Source organism: Lactuca sativa, chromosome 1 (genome assembly GCF_002870075.4).
Source record: "Lactuca sativa cultivar Salinas chromosome 1, Lsat_Salinas_v11, whole genome shotgun sequence".
Lineage (NCBI taxonomy): Eukaryota > Viridiplantae > Streptophyta > Magnoliopsida > Asterales > Asteraceae > Lactuca > Lactuca sativa.
Window position 1 is genome coordinate 119,938,507 of NC_056623.2, and position 16,592 is coordinate 119,955,098.

Here is a 16,592-nt window from a genome sequence, read left to right on the forward strand (position 1 = left end):
TTCAATAAGAGCACTAATTCATGAACCAACTGTAAAATTACAAAAATAACCCTAATTCTAGATTACATTTCAACAATTTTGCCCCAAAAAATTATTCAATTGTGCTTTGTTAATCGTCACCACTTATATTCTTCCTTTCCGGTTAGTGCATTGAATACCTCTCTATCATAGTCCAGAATCTTTATTCATCCCTGGTAAATTAAAATATTTAAAATAAATTAATAAACATGAAACTGTTAATATCAGGAAAAGCATGTGCAGTGTTTTAGATTTATTACCAATGCATGCCCAGAAGTCCTATTAACATGATCTACATCCTAAGTGTCGGAGTGGTGATGATCATGGCGGTGGTTTTCAATCTTTTCTAGCAATTGTTCGGCTTTTCTCTTTCCGATATAAGTCCCATGCTGTAGTAAATCCATCAATTTCCCCACGAGACCATGTTCTTGAGCCTCGACCAAATACTTTTGATGTCCAGAACAAAGCTCCACCATAATTGCAGCTGCATTTTCTTTGTTATTCGGGGATCCACTCCCAATAACCTCAACCAGAACAGGCACAGCCTTTGCCTTACTTATAGCCAACTTCCCTTCAGCGTGTCTTGAGAGTATGGCTAGAAGGGATAATGCATCCTCCTTCAACCCACCCCGTGTTTCAGTCAGAAGCTCCATCAAAATGGTGACTCCGCCTGCCTTCACCGCCCTTCCTTGGTTACCCTGATCTAGACATAAACTAAGCAAAATAGTGATTGCGACATTCTTCCCTTTATGAGAACCAATACTCAACAGTAATACCAGAGGTGGGATCGCTCCTTCAGTACCTATATATTCCTTATTTTCGTCAAATAGACTGAGCATGTAAAGGCTAGCTGCTGCATTCTCACGTGCTTCCATGCTACCTACGTTTAGCACAAAAACAATCACCGGAACAGACCCAGAGGACGCTTTATAACCTTTCTCGTCTTCAAAAATATTTGAGAAGTTATGAGAAGCGCTGATTGCCTGTTCTTGTGTCTGGGAATTTGGTGTCGTAAGTTGGTGTGTGTAAATATGGCTGTTATCATCCATTATTTTTGCAAGGAGGCGGATTTCAAGAGAGGATAGGCGGTGAGGACCATTGGTGCTTAGTTTATGGAGAACACTTTGTATCTACAAAAATGAAAACATACTTAATGTATAAACTTCATATTTCGAAGATGAAAAGGTGACATGAATTAACTATCATGTTGGAAACTTGTTACACGGGTTATTAGAGTTATGGGGGTCTTCAGTGTGTTTTTGCTCGTGTTTTAGCTTTATTTCTTCCTAACGTCAACTAGGCAAAAATAACTTTCCAATTTTTGTGAAATACGCAATTGACTAAAATAATTTTAACTTGATCATGATTTTATATGATTATTTTCCATCACAAAAAAAAGATTAAGAAAATTTATCATGTTGTGTCTGTCATCCTCAGTAATTTTCATTTTGAATATGAAACTAATTTTCATCAAAATAATTAATTGAAAAGACTTACTTGAATGGTTAATGCTTTCTGAATCCTTTCAATAACCTTGTCCATCGTAGGGCGTTCCATTAAGTTCAAACTAATGCACTGATATGCAATTTCTTGGAATATGTCAAAAGAATTACTATCAATTTGATCACTTATATGGGGATCAATTATATTGTGTGGCTGCTTCTTATAATATCGTCGGACTGAAGTCATGAGAAATTGCCGCTCATCGTCTCCGGTGCTCATCTTATGATAAACCAGATTTCCACTCAGGATTTCAAAAAGTACAACCCCAAACGAATATACATCAGATTCTTTTCTGAGGATATGACTTTCATGGTAAGTAGGATCCAAGTAAAACTGCGTACCTGCAACCTTTGTAATGAGTTGGGTATCTGGCTGATTTCTAGGACCCAGTTTTGACAAGCCAAAATCAGAAACTTTTGCGACTAAATTGTCATCTAACAATATGTTAGAACTCTTCACATCTCTGTGTATTACTCTGTTGTGCTGCCCAAGACCCGAGTGAAGGTAATTCAGTCCCCTAGCAGCCCCAATGCAAATCGTGAGGCGTTGTATCCATGTTATGCAACCCATCTTAGATCGGTTTTGTAGATGATGATCAAGGCTTCGATTTATGGCATACTCATAAACTATAATCATCTCTCCACCTTGATCACAATACCCAATAGAAGAGATGATGTTTTCGTGGTGGAATTTGGAAATCATCTCAAGCTCGTTGCGGAACTCACGCTCTCCTTGGTAGCTATCCTGAGCCAGGCGTTTGATAGCAACTGTGAGGTTTTTCCAGTGTTCAGAGAGTTGTGCTTTATAGACTGCACCAAATCCGCCACTGCCAATACATCTTTTCTGACTGAAGTTTTCGGTGGCGCGGTTAATCTCCTCTAGTGGAATTAGATGATTTTGATAGTTTACGCCTGAAGACGACATTGTCTTTTAAAATTGGTCAAGATGTACGGATATGGTAGTTTCAAGGTGTCAAGATGGACCGGGAAGGGGCTGGGCTAGGTCTGGCTGACCTTGGCGGAGGAGGGAAAAAGATGGGAGTAAACTAGAACAGAAGGACGGTGGCTGTCGGTTTTGTAATGAAGAAGTTCAAAGTGACAGAGAGGATCACGGCAGCGGTAATAGGAGGAGTGGTGGTAGGTGGTGGCAGAAGGTAAGCCGTATTGCTGAGGGTTGGTGTGAAGATAAATAAAAATCTTTACACCGACAGGTAGAATTATCCTACTGGCTTTTATCAATTTTTATGTTAATTAATTATCATCAGTTTAGCTTATAAATCCAAACAAATATAATATATTGCATTACATGACAGAGAAGTCAATAACTTTGAAGGACTTTTACATTATACTATTGTTCAAGTTGGGTATTGTAATTTTAAATATTTGTAAAAAGAGACTCAATTATTAATATATGTTTTTGTACAATATAATATAAATTTAAGTTTTGCTTTTGTTCACACGCAGCTTCATTGTGGATTTTCATTTAAATATCTTTCCACAATTAACATGCATGGGCCTATTGTTCTTTCTTGTTGGCACAAAGGATGTGAATGGGTTTTTCAATTATATATTGATGCAAACTAATATGATTGTATCATTCCAGAATGAGTAGCTATATATTAAAAACGCATAAAATTGTATGCTCTAACTTAATTATTTATTTAACAATATTTCCACAAGTATTATAATTAAAAATTAATTAACCCCATAAAGAAATTGAACAATTTTAATCTACGCTATTCGATTATATAAATACTGTACCCAAAATGTCAATGGCTTCCTTCAAAGTTCAAACAGCTACATCAACAAAATCATGGCATTTATTTTAAACTATATATGCAAGCTGTTATTTTGAAACTTTTTAAGGAACCCAAAGAATTGACTTTAGGTACCAGTACACTTGTCACATGTTAGATTTTTTTCATGGGCACTGTATTTATTCCTCATGTTATATCTGGAAATGCAAACAACATGTTTTACGACCACATTTGCACCTTTGATTTTGGGATTTTTATGTTTTATACACTGAAACATGAATACTAGTAAGCCAGCAGGCTTTTAATCTCTTTCAACAGGCTTCTTTTCAATTACCAAATTGTCATTCATTACTCTCACTGTTAATATATAGAATTAGACATATTAGCTAAGCTTACATTAATTAGATTTTGTGTGCATGCAAAACTGAGGAAAATAGTTACTTTTTTGGGCTTAAGACATGATTATTCTTCTTTCACACTTATTACTTGTTTGGTTGCACACCTAAAGACACACAAATGAAACATAAGGTTTAAAGAAGTTACATTACTGCTAGGCTCCTAAAAACATGATAAAAACTTACAACAAAAAATAACAACAGGCGTACTTCACCATAACATTAGATATTTAACCGCTCCTAATTTATCTAGGCATACTTCACTACAAGAAATACATCCTTTAGCGGCGACATTGGCCTTTAGCGGTGACTAATGAAATAGTCGCCGCTAAAGACCATTGTCACCGCTTTTGGTGTCGCCGCTAAAGGTTGAATGATATGGATCCTCTCTTTGACGTTCGGGTAGATACGAATCGTCCGATCGTGGTTATAATCCAACGGCTGGAGTGCTCGTGGAAGCGATAAAGGGAATACCGGCGACTTTTGCCGCCGCTAAAGATCTAAAATAGTCGCCGCTAAAGATAGAAAAATGACGTGGTAATAATTCCCTCCTGATAGTCGCCACTATTGAAAATTGTCACCGCTAAAGGCTAGAGTATCGCCGGTAAAGGCGTCGCCACTAAAGGTCGACACACTTAACCCCAGAAACGTCGATTTTTTCTCATTTTCTCTTTTGTTTCACTGCAAATCCCGTTTCTTTCTCTCATCTGCGTCTCTTTCTTCGTCACTTTCGTCGATTACAGTGAGATATTGTCACATTTATCAATTTTGGGTGAAGATATCATCGGTAGGCAAGGATTTTTCGGAGAGGACCAAGCTTTTTCCGACGAGACCAAGGTTTTCCCAGCGAAACCAAGCTTTTCCGGCGACAAAGAAACGTTTTCCAGGTCAATTGTCGGTCCCTTTTCTCTTGTAACATTGATTTTAAGCTTATTGGATTGGTTAATTGCAAAAAAAAAAAAAAAAGAAAAAGAAAAATCAATTTCAGTTTTGTTGACTGTGTTCCCAACCACTACCTGCCATTACCGCCACCACCGGAACACCATAGGTTCTATTACTTCTATTTATTGTGAAATATTAGTTTAATTGCAAAATATATGTAGTTGTATCAATTATTTGAAAAGTGTCATATGTCTATATATTTGATATTTGTATTTGATTATATTTGATATTTAATTGTGTTTGAAGAATGTAAATTGTATAAAATGAATAATGCATAAACAAGCTATATTGTCATCATAATTTTGGCTATAGCTTCATATTTTCATCTAGTAATAATGTCTCTTTTCAATGCATTTTATGATGTGGTATATTAAGTTCATTAAGGAAAAAATATTCTCATCCCACATCATAGGATTAAAAAATATTATAACGATAGCTTGCCTTATAAAATTAAAACCTCATCGTGTTTTTAGTAATGAGTTATTTTATGTCGCTTAATATGTCGATTCCTTCTTCTGTTTAAGCATCCCACAAATTGGCAATCATGCACCATTTTTTGCTATTATAAGTTAATGATAAAATTTTCGGTTGTTATGTGTTTAATATATAAAGAGCACTTTTTGACGATCTCTCAATTTAAGAGCACATCTTCTAACATGTTTTATTTTTGTAATTTTTGACTTAATATATGTTGTATACTATTGTATTTATCTGTTTCATTGTGAAAATTTTGTAAAATATTTACAAACCGAGTACCCGGTTATGGAACTGCTTCGAACCGGTTCCGGTTCCGGTTCCATAATCTAAAAAACCGGTGTAGGCGGTTCTGGTTTCGGTTCCAATATACTATGATCTTATAAAACAAATTTTATAATCTCTACGTAAGGTGTATTTGTAATAAAAATTGTATATGTATATATTATAATTTTTCAGGAAATGATGTCAATATGCTTTTGTTTGTGTATACCATGGCTAATGTTATGGGCCATGGACACAGGGGTGATGGAGCTGAGGACCCATCTTTTCCAGGTGGTAGAGTACCTGGTCATCACGAGCAGGACCGTAAGTCTTATTATGATTTTTTATTTACTATTTTTATTCAGCTATAATACATTAAATAACGTTTATAATAATTTTTAATTATATTTGTAGTTGAGCAACGTGCACATACAAATGTCCGAGGCAAAGCAAAAAATATAAAGCTTGAAAGAGCGATATTATAGAATAAGGGCAAACCGATTACCATGGAGTATGATAGGGAGATAACATATGATCCCATAGGAGAGCCGAAAGACATTATTTATTTAAAAATATTTTATATGGTTGAATTTGATTGGTTTTTAATTGCTTAACCTTTTTTTAGACAATGTTTGATTTGGATCAGATGTACCAGGATGTACAAGCTAATATGTTGACAAGCTAATATGTTAACAGAGAGTTTTCAAGCAGCTTTGTTAAAAGGTTATCGAGAATGGGAAGCTGACGCAAAAGAATATTTTTTGATAGTCGGAGGGTATGATGATATGCCGAGAGCAGTAGCCAACCCTACAGAGGATATGGATGCTGATAACCGGAAGCAAGTTGTTGAGTATTTCCAAACGGACGAACACAAAATTTCTTCAGATAAGAACAAAAAAATCCGTCAAATGCCAACGAACGTAAATCGTGGGGGGTCGAGTTCGTATAGCAGTACTTGCTCTAAGAAGGTAACGTATGATACATGTAATCATTTATTTAAAATATAATCTAATTTTTAATGTTAAACAGAAATTTAAGAGAGTAGAAACGTTTCGCAAGGCTCATACTGATAGGGATGGTGTATTTGTTACTACCGAGGCGGAACAAGAATATGTAAGTATTTAATTATAATTATATCATATAACTAAGTGTTTATTTATACTTAATTGTTACTCACTTTTGGGAATTACAGAATCGGTTAGTCGAAGAGCTCTTAGAACAAACCCAAGGTGAAAGTGAGTTGACACCCGCTCAAGAAAGAGCTGCTTTTGAGAAAGTTTTAGGAGAGCGTCATGGAGATATCGGTGACATCGGTCGTAAACCTTCTACTCTCCCGCTGATTTCACCGCCATCGCAACCATCACCACAAACATCACCACCATCACAGGTAAAACAATCTACTTTGTTTTTTGTGGTGATCATTTGCTAAAAGCATTGGTAATTGGGTTTTTGTCCTAAGTGCAAGAAGTAGCAATGCACTTTGGTTGTTTCTCTTTGTTTAAAAATAGCAATCTACTTTGGCATCACAAAATGCATGTTGATTTTGTAATTTTGGTTTTGTGGTGATTATTTGCTAAAAACTTTGGTAATTGGGTTTTTGTCCCAAGTACAAGAAATAGCAATGTACTTTGGCTTTTTTGTCTTAATTTAAGAATAGCAATGTACTTTGACAGGTTTTGTTTATGTTTGATAATTTAACTTATAACATTTCATATGTTATTAATTATTTTGTAGCTGGAAAATTTTCATGCAATACTCAACGACCCAACATGTAGGGATAAGCTTTATTCATTTTTTCAATCTCAGAATAATCGAGGAAACGATAGGAACGAAGATGATGGTATGTAGGGAGGAGTTTTATTTGCATATTACAGTTGTTGTCACACTTTGCTACTTGTTAGAATTGTAAATATTTGCTACTTGTTAGAATTGTCAAACTTTTGGTTGTTTTAATTTGGTATTAAATTAATTATAAGAGTATTTGATATTTAGTTTGATGTTGTTATGTAATTTTTGGTATAGAATTAATTATAACAGTATTTGGAATTAATTATACCCAAAACTGCTAATTAAAAAAAAATGAAAAATATTATTACTGGCGACATTATTACCGGCGACATATGTATTAGCGATGACAACATCTTTAGCGGCAACTCAATGCATTACCGGCGACATGTGCATTAGCGGTGACATTTCCATTTAGCGGCGACAATCTGATTAATAGCGACAAAGCAGTAGCGGTGACTCTTTACCCGCGACATGTCGCCGCTATTAGCTTTAGCGGCGACTTCTGGACGAGCGACTATTGTCGCCGCTAATTACCATTTTTCTTGTATTCCTTAACCATTACATCAGATATTTAATAGCTCCTAATTTATCTTCACTCAGGTGGAAGCTGATGTGACGTATTCCAATAGGCTACACTTCCGATTACTTTAAAATGTAACATTGTTATATTAATGTCACTCCATAATTCTTGTGGCGTATCTGGTCTGCCAGTTTTTAGTGAGGAAATAAGTTTTGTACTTAAACAACACACATTGCTGGTTCTGCCTAAAATACAGTGGGCATTAAGTTACTTTTCATCATAGCTAGACGGTAACATATCGAGGTGAGTTCCATTCTTTCTCTCCACAATCCTGTTTTGTTGAGGCAAGTAAGAGGTAGTTATAAATCTTTTAATGCCTTGGGTGTCATAGAATATTTGAATGAAATCAATATGATTTTTTCGCCTCTTTCAGGCTTTTATGTACTAATTGGATGCCTTCTCCACCATCACCTATAACTTCTTATCTATTTCAACCACCTGTTAATATGTCAAATCAATAGGCTTGTTCAACCATCTTTCAAAAAACGTTCCATCTTTACTATACGACTACACAACATTCAAAAAATTGTTGTGTAAATTCCATGTCAGGTACCCTATGAACCATGGCCTTTTTACCAATTATTTCAAAACATCAAAATGTATGTGGTCAAATCTAATATGCCATATTGATGTTTTGTCGGTCACATCGAATTTCAATTGTATTTCTTAAACATTATTCAAATTGAGTTTTGAACAAGAGATTCTTGGACATCTCAATATCAATAATTCATGGGTGTTATTGATCTTCCGTATGCATTAGTAGATATTTCTTAATGATTTAATACCCTTTATCCAAGGGTTTTTTTATGCTAAGGATGCAAGTCTGTTAAATGTGACTTGAGCATTTAGAGCATTCGTATGGAGCATTTGAGTTCAACAGAGCACTTGAAACTAAATAGATCACTTGGGTTTCATGGAGCATGTACAAAGGAAAAAGATCATCTAAGAAAGGGACGGATCTACTGACAAAGGAACGGATTAAGTGACAAAGGAAGAAATCTTCTAAAAGGAGGCATGGAGCACCTAGAAATGGAAAGGAGCATCCTCTGCTTGGAGACACCACTAAGAAGTAAAGTTATGCCACTATTGGAACTTCATATGCCAAAACGTTTCTTGATATGCCACCAAGTGACATGATATGCCATCTGGTGACAAGATATGCCACCAAGTGACATCATATGCCATCAAGTGACCGGATATGACACCAAGTGACAAGATATGTCATTCATGAGGTGGGTGCACCATTACAGAGTGAATGTCTAGATATGCCAACCTTGGAAATGATTTGCCATCCCTTGATCAGGATGTGCCATCCACATGCTTGATGTGTCATCTTGTTGTAAGGATGTGACACTTGGTTCATTGATATGCCAAAGTATCCACTAATGAGTTGTATGCTATGAAGTCCCTTATGATGCTCAAGATTGTTGAAGGAAGCTCAGAAGTTAAAGATACTCAAGAATTTTTTCTTGATGTGCCACCAAAATGGTTGATATGCCATGGTGATCCTGATATGCCACTCTTGCATCATGATTTGCCACTATGGATAATGATGCTCCATCATATGTGTTTCTGATGCTCATGAAAAGATGAATGTTCTAGAAGATGTTGCATGCTGGATTGTGATTGGTTGACACCTTTCATATGCCTATGCGCCAATAGGTTTGGCTCATTAGTGTTTCAGGTTCGTTCCCTCAAGTATAAATAAGGATGCATTCTATGTCATTTTGTATCTGGAATTCTAGAGTGTTAGGCAAATATCTGTGAAAATTGTACTTCTAACATTTGTTTTATGAAATAAAGAATACTCACCTCATAAGTATGCACGTAGGTCACCTTGACCGAACCACAAAAATATTGTGTCTTGTGTGCATTTAGCTTTGCTTATTATCGTCTTTACTTCCTAACAAGTGGTATCAAAGTTGTAGTTTGTAATCCTGTGATTGAAGATGTCTAGTCACAAGTTTGGTTTGTGGAAATTCAATGGTTCAAATGAATTCACATTGTGGAAAGCGAAAATGAAGGTTCTTCTGGTTCAACAAGGATGTGCAACGACACTGGATGGAGAGACAACACTACCTAAATACATGGTGGCTGAAAAGAAAGCAGTCATTCTCACGAAAGAACATAGTGCCATTCTATTGAATGATTGCAAATGATGTAAAGGACTATCTGATGTCTAAGGAACTGAAAAAAAAGTTTCATTTGGAGAGGAGGTGTCCTGTTCCGATTTGTTCGCAGGGAGAGGAAGGACAGAAGAGAGGAAATGGGAAACAAAGAGAGATGATGCTCAAAATCAAAGTCTAAAGTTTCATCGAACACAAAATCTAATAACTATAAGGAGAAGAGACACTTTAAGCGAAATTGTCCATAGTTAAAGAACATGAAGTTTAAAGAGTGAAAAATGCAATAATAACACTGCTGATGCGGTTCAGAATAGCTGTAATGAAGAGGACGATAGTGATGTACTAACTGTTAGTACATCGAGTTATGCCGATGCTTGGTTCTTGGATTATGGAGCATCCTATCACATGACATATAATCGTGACTGGTTCGACTCGTTAAAAGCACGGGATGGAAAATTCAAGTTGGGTGATGATTGGTTGAGCGGCATCAAAGGTCTTGGCGTTGTGCAGATCAAGATGCACAATGGCATAGTCAGGAAGTTAGATTGCTAGTACGTTTCAGGACTTTGGAAGAACTTATTTTTTCTTGGCACAATGGCTAATAATCGGATGATGTACGCTGGTGAAGGTGATTGGGTGAAAGTGACCAACTGTTCTCTGGTTATAAAGAAAGGGAAGATGAATCATGGAGGGACGTATATCCTAGTAGGCCAGTACGATTATCGGAAAAGTGGATATCTCCCAAATCATGGATGAAGATGATGACAAGATAGAGTTGTGGCATCGTAGTTTGGGCCACATGAGTGAGAAGGCCATGCTAGTTCTAAAGAAAAAACAAATGCTTGGTGGAGAGGCTACTGGAAAGATAAAGTTTTGTGATGCTTGTGTCAAGGAAAAGTATCGCAAAGCGAAGTTTGGTACCGACCCACACACAAGCAAGAAAATCTTGGAGTATGTTCTCTCAGATCTATAGGGTCATGCACTAGTGAAGTCTCAAGGAGGGTGCTTACACATTGTAATGTTCATTGATGATTATTTAAGGAAGGTTTGGTTGTACTTTCTGAAGACCGAAGATGATGTTTTTGTGAAGTTCAAGGAGTGGAAGACCACGGTTGAGAAAAGGACTAGAAAATAGGTCAAAACTCTGAGGATTGACAATACGATGGAGTTCTATAATGCTCTATTTGATAATTTCTGCATGGTAGAAGGTATAGTGAGGTATCACACTGTACAAAACACACCAAAGCAAAATGGAGTGGAAGAAAGGATGAACCAAATGCTCATGCAACGTGCAAGGTGCATACGAATATTTGCTAACATATCCAAGCAATTCGGGGTAGAAGCAGTTAACACCGGTTGATGTCAAGTGAATAGGTCACAATCAACTACTATAGACTTGAAGACTCCTAAAGAGGTATGATTTGGGAAACCCTATGACTATTTAGCTTTATGTATATTTGGATGCCCCTCATATGCTCATGTGAATGATGGTAAACTTGAGCCAAGGGCAATCAAGTGCATATTTCTAGGATATGCAATAGGAGTAAAAGATTATCGATGGTGGTGTACCGTGTGGTGTACATGAAGGAAGAACACCTAAATTTATCATGAGCAGAGATGTAACCTTTGAAGAATCTTCCATGGGTAACCATGGAGGAGGTGATAGAAGTCAAGCAGGGAAAAAAGATTAGGGTGTTGGCCAGAAGTAGAGTTTGCATCTCAAACTCTAGACAAAGTTGTGATAAGTGACAAAAAGCAAGGCATAAGTAAACAACCAAGAAAAGATGAAACCCTAGAGCAACCCATGGGCTCTTCGTCCAGTGGTGCTGATGTTGGGAAGGATGATGGGTCTAAATCTATAGCTAGCAGGAGATCAAACAAGGTTATTCGACAACCTGGTAGATATGTGCGATGTGTCAATTCTTGTAACCTTGACTCCATTGCTTTTGTTTTAGCAACTAGAGAATACATTGATACTAAGGTGCCTTAGTCAAGTAAAGAGGCAGTGGAGAGTAATGAAGCAACAAATTGGTTGATGGCAATCAATGAAGAAATGCAATCATTAAAGAAGAATGAAATATGGGATCTAGTTCCATTAACAAAGGGAGTAAAACCAGTGGGATGCAAATGTATCTTTAAGAAGAATGAATGGGTACCAGGAGTTGAACCAACTAGGTTGAAGGCAAGGTTGGGGGCGAAAGGGTTTTCTCAGCAAGATGGAGTTGAGTATCACCAAGTGTTCTTACCGGTCATGAAATACAAGACAATTTGGGTTCTTTTAGCCATGATGAGGGCATTTGATCTGGAGCTCAAACAACTTGATGTGAAAACTACATTTCTTCATGGGAATTTAGAAGAGAAAATTTGTATGTCCCATGCGAAAGGGTTCCTTGATCCTAACATATATCATGTATGTTTGTTGAAGAAATATTTGTATGGTTTGAAGCAATCTCTAAGACAATGGTGCAAGAGACTTGATTCATTCCTGATCTCGTATGGCTACAGTCGGAACCAGTTTGATTATTTTGTTTACTCAATGAAATTGTCACCAGATTCATAAATATATTTGTTTCTATATATTGTTGATATGCTCATCGCAGCCAAGGACATGGCAGGAATAAACGAATTGAAGGAGACCGTGAAGAAATTCCTTGAAACAAGGAGTTATTAACATAAAATGTGACCAACGGCTACATAGAAGCCCTCCTTTACTCCATCTTTACCTGAAAAGTTGAGGACATCGGTCCCCGCACCGACAATGATGGCGTCGATCCCTTCACTCATCTGCTACCCTTCGCAACCAGTCGATCCCTGTCCACCAACACTTCCGCCTCCATCGGTGTCGTGAGTCCCTCCGCCAACACCGGTGAAAGCGATTTTCTTTCTTCTTAAAAGCTGATTTTTTTTAAGAAATTGATTATCCTCATCTCTGAAATCGATTTCCTTCTTCTCAAGAATTGATTAGTTGAAATCGATTTTATTATTTCTCTTCTCATCTCTGAAATCCATTTATTATTTGAAATCAGTTTTTTTAAGTGATATTTTCTAATCGATTTGGAATATGATTTCGTAGGGTAAAAAAGTGCTGCAAGCAATTCGTTATTATTTTTTTAATCCAAAGTTGTGAATGGTTCATTCAGTAATGTCAATTAATAGTGATATTTTACTCAAAATTTCAACAAACAAGGTTGGCCGCTTATTTTTTACATCAATTCTACAAGCATTTATCTATTTTTTTCACCATAAGTTTAATGTATGTGATTTGCGTCTTCTTTTAGCTTATATTCTTTTCAAACATATTGGTTTTATAGAGATTTATTTGAGTGGATTGAGCTTGATCCCTTTTAATTGTGGCACCCACTGCTATTCTTGGATCAGGTTAGCTAGTTCATATTTAATTGAGGAGTGTTGATCTTTTATTTCTAATTTATTCTCCTTACTGTGTTATAATTATTTTAACCAAGATTTCTCTTTGATGGTTTTTTTGAATATTATAACAGTACAACTATGATGGATTTCAAGCTAAATTAGATTTATGTGTTGTTCTTGTTCTTGACCACAATGCACAACATGATATCCTGGTAATAAATTTAACAATTAGTGCTTCTTTCTTGTTTGTTATACAAAACAAAAAAAAAAAAAAAAAAAAATTTGAACTAATTATTTTTTTTTTAATTTTTTTTGTAGTCTAGTAGAATTTTGTTTACGATTTGAAGCTTAGTTTTAATCGTAGTATCGGTTTTTTCTTTGGTTAATTAAAATTTAACGACACAATTAATTACGACCTTTGTTTTTTCAAGAAATTCATAAACACATTCTCTCATAATTAGTAAGGTTGTTTTATTATTTCTCATATAGTAATATTCTCACATAATGTTATTGTAACATAATTCGATTTCATAGTAGTTATTCTCATAGAGTACGTGAAGGGAATATCAAGGGATTGAAGGTTAAATGATTGTGAGTGGGATGAAGATGAAAAATCGTCATCGAACTTACAAAATAAGCTTATATTCTGTATATTCTGACAAAACAAGCTTATATTCTGACAAAATAATTTACATCTTTAGTCGTATAATTTCAGAATGAATGTAACTTATGTTCATTGTTCTATTCTTTAAAATGAATATAATTATTGATTCTAAAATATTAAAATTTGTTTCATATAAAATTTTTATTCATTAAAAGTTATTAATCTTGTTAATATATATTTATAATATTCTATAAAAATATAATTTTTTTCTCAAGATAATCATCAATACATTCTTTTAGATTTTATGAAATAATAGAATTATTATAAAGAAAAATTAGATTTTAAACTAAGAGAATTAATCATTCCCTAAAATCTGTAATTTTCATTTTTTAGACTTCGAGTCTGTTTTCCGTACTTGTGACTCCGAAAAGTAGTTTTAAATTAGTATTAAAAGAGTATTTAAAATAACCATTGGGAGGCACGTTTCAAATGATGTTGCATGAAAAAAGTGAGGGCGTGGTAAGACCACACCTCATGGTGTAAAGTATAAACATTGTGGTTGTGGAAATCAACACAAATCGTAACAACATGTGAGGCTTGAGCGAGATTAGATACCGACCAAGGGGAACAAGATCGGAGAGTGGGTGTCCAACTGACTGGTGATAACTTGAAGTTAGGACTAGAAGTCCACAACAAGGAGACACTACTAGAAACTTGAGTTTCAGCTACAGACTTATTCTGTAGCAAAATTTAGACTTATAGCTAGGGAAATACGACAGATCTACCATGTTTTTTATAGTTATTTTATTTATTTAACATATGGAATACTAGTGAGGATTTACCGAGGGAGCAACTACGGATCTCGCAAGTATTTAACGATGCACCATTATTCCTCGGTAATCACTTGAAAAATGAAGGCGCTTAGCTAGGGTTCAACAAGGGATAAAAAAATTGTGCCATCTGGTACCCGTTTAGCGAGAGAACGACAATGGAAATGATATTTGGGATACATGCGTTTTGTTTTTTCTATCGTCAATCTCTCGCGCTGAAATTGGCACAACCCAGTTCCATCATCACGAAGGTGGTGTAACTTTCCTTCCATCCAGCTTTATCACTCTAGAATCTGGAGTAAGTTCCCTTCATCTCTGTTCCGGTTCTGCTTTATCACACCATCTTTGCTCGAATAGATGACGACGCTACTCACTCGATTACGACAACCTCTACATCTTTATATCTGAAAGTATTCTTAATTGACCATTGTTAGGGTTTAATTTACCTTCTGGTTCAGGTACATCTCATCCATCTTAGGTTAGTTTTAGTTAACACCACATGAAAAAACAATATAAAAAGCTTGAAATGTCTACATCATGGCTTCTTGAGTAATTCTTGACTTTTTAATTGACTTAATAAGAGTTTCTGCTCCTAGACAATCAGTTGTTTGCAAAAGATTAGTCATCTTTTTTGCAGCCTTTGAGGATTTCCATCGCAGGTTAGATTTCTACTCTTGAGTGCTACACTTAAAAGCAACTGCTGGCAACTACTCTTTTAGTGACTTTCTTTTGATTTTCTGTTTAATTTTTTTGTAAATCAAAAAAAGCTATACCTAATTAGTTATTTTTCAACCATCACACATAAAGAGTTCTTTATGTATGATTTTGGTTTTTATTTCCGTTTTCATGCTTAGTTGATTGATGATATTCACCAAAGTACTAATTACTTGTAATTTACTATAATATTCTTTATGGGTTTCTCTACACAAAACTAATTATCGGTTTTAGCTTTATCATACACTTTTATATTATGATTCTTTTCTATAGACATTACACTAATTATCAGTTCTTTTCTTGAAGTCATCTCAAAAGGCTATCTTTGGAAGGAATACTCACACCTAAGACGTCTGTAAGTGTCATGTTCTCTCACATAACCATTTTCTAACTTGAATCACTTTTGCTTTTGTCATATTCTCATACTTGTGCTGGTTTTTGGCTTTATTTCCACCGTGTCATTAGATTTTTTTGCAGGTTTTACTCGTTGTAGTTGGTTTTTGTGGACTTCTCTTGACTTTTCTGAACTTTGGGGGTCGGCTTCTTTTTCACTTTTGTTTTAGGCAACTGACTTTCAATGTTAACAAGATTCACTTCTATCTTGCCATCTTCAATAGGTGAATCTTTCAAAGCAAATGTATCATACTTTTTAACAACTTTTATAGATTTAGCATATGTTATTCCTCTAACTTCTAACGGCTTCCTATGAGTCAATCTCTTGACTTTGGGGGTCAGATTCTTTTTCCAATGTCTATTGAATAAAAGGAACATTTCTAATCCTTATTTCCAGTTTCCATATTTTTTTTCATTTTGGTTTTCTGGTATATGTAACTTAGTTTTAAATTAAATTACAAAATGGAACTTGTGCTTTCTAAGATTTACTATGTTTGGTGTTTAGTCCACAGTGGATTGTTAAATTAGTGTTGCCTCCATATATACAACACAGAGCAGATGCCATATATGAATTTTTCAATCCTCACCATATATGAATTTGTCAATTGTCATGTGTAACGACGTGGAAATTAAAAACAATTTTTCATTTTTCAAACAACATAAAACTCATACAATATTTTCAAATCTCATATTCGTTAAATATCATCACAATAATACATATCCCAAGATCACAAAATACAATCCTTAGTCAGTGCGTACGGATCATGTCGGCGCCTTCCCGCGATCCTCACTAGTACCTGAAACACATAACACATAACATTGTAAGCATAAATGCT

General features: G+C 35.4%; 1 protein-coding gene across 1 annotated transcript; it reads right to left on the reverse strand.

The window, feature by feature from the left end:
• Window positions 1-2,752, reverse strand: LOC111884598 (cold-responsive protein kinase 1). The gene is made up of 3 exons (XM_023880909.3): window positions 1,516-2,752; window positions 279-1,148; window positions 1-191 (listed from the first exon to the last, which is right to left on the reverse strand). The coding sequence occupies exons 1-2, from the start codon at window positions 2,443-2,445 to the stop codon at window positions 318-320; spliced, it is 1,761 nt and encodes a 586-aa protein (XP_023736677.2). The 5' UTR covers window positions 2,446-2,752; the 3' UTR covers window positions 1-191; window positions 279-317.
• Between the last annotated feature and the right edge of the window lie 13,840 nt (window positions 2,753-16,592).

Coding starts and splice junctions, on each gene's coding strand:
- LOC111884598 (XM_023880909.3), bottom strand. CDS start 2,445: ATGTCGTCTTCAGGCGTAAACTATCAAAATCATCTAATTCCACTAGAG. Junction 1,149..1,515: donor AGAAAGCATTAACCATTCAA/GTAAGTCTTTTC, acceptor TCATTTTTGTAG/ATACAAAGTGTTCTCCATAA.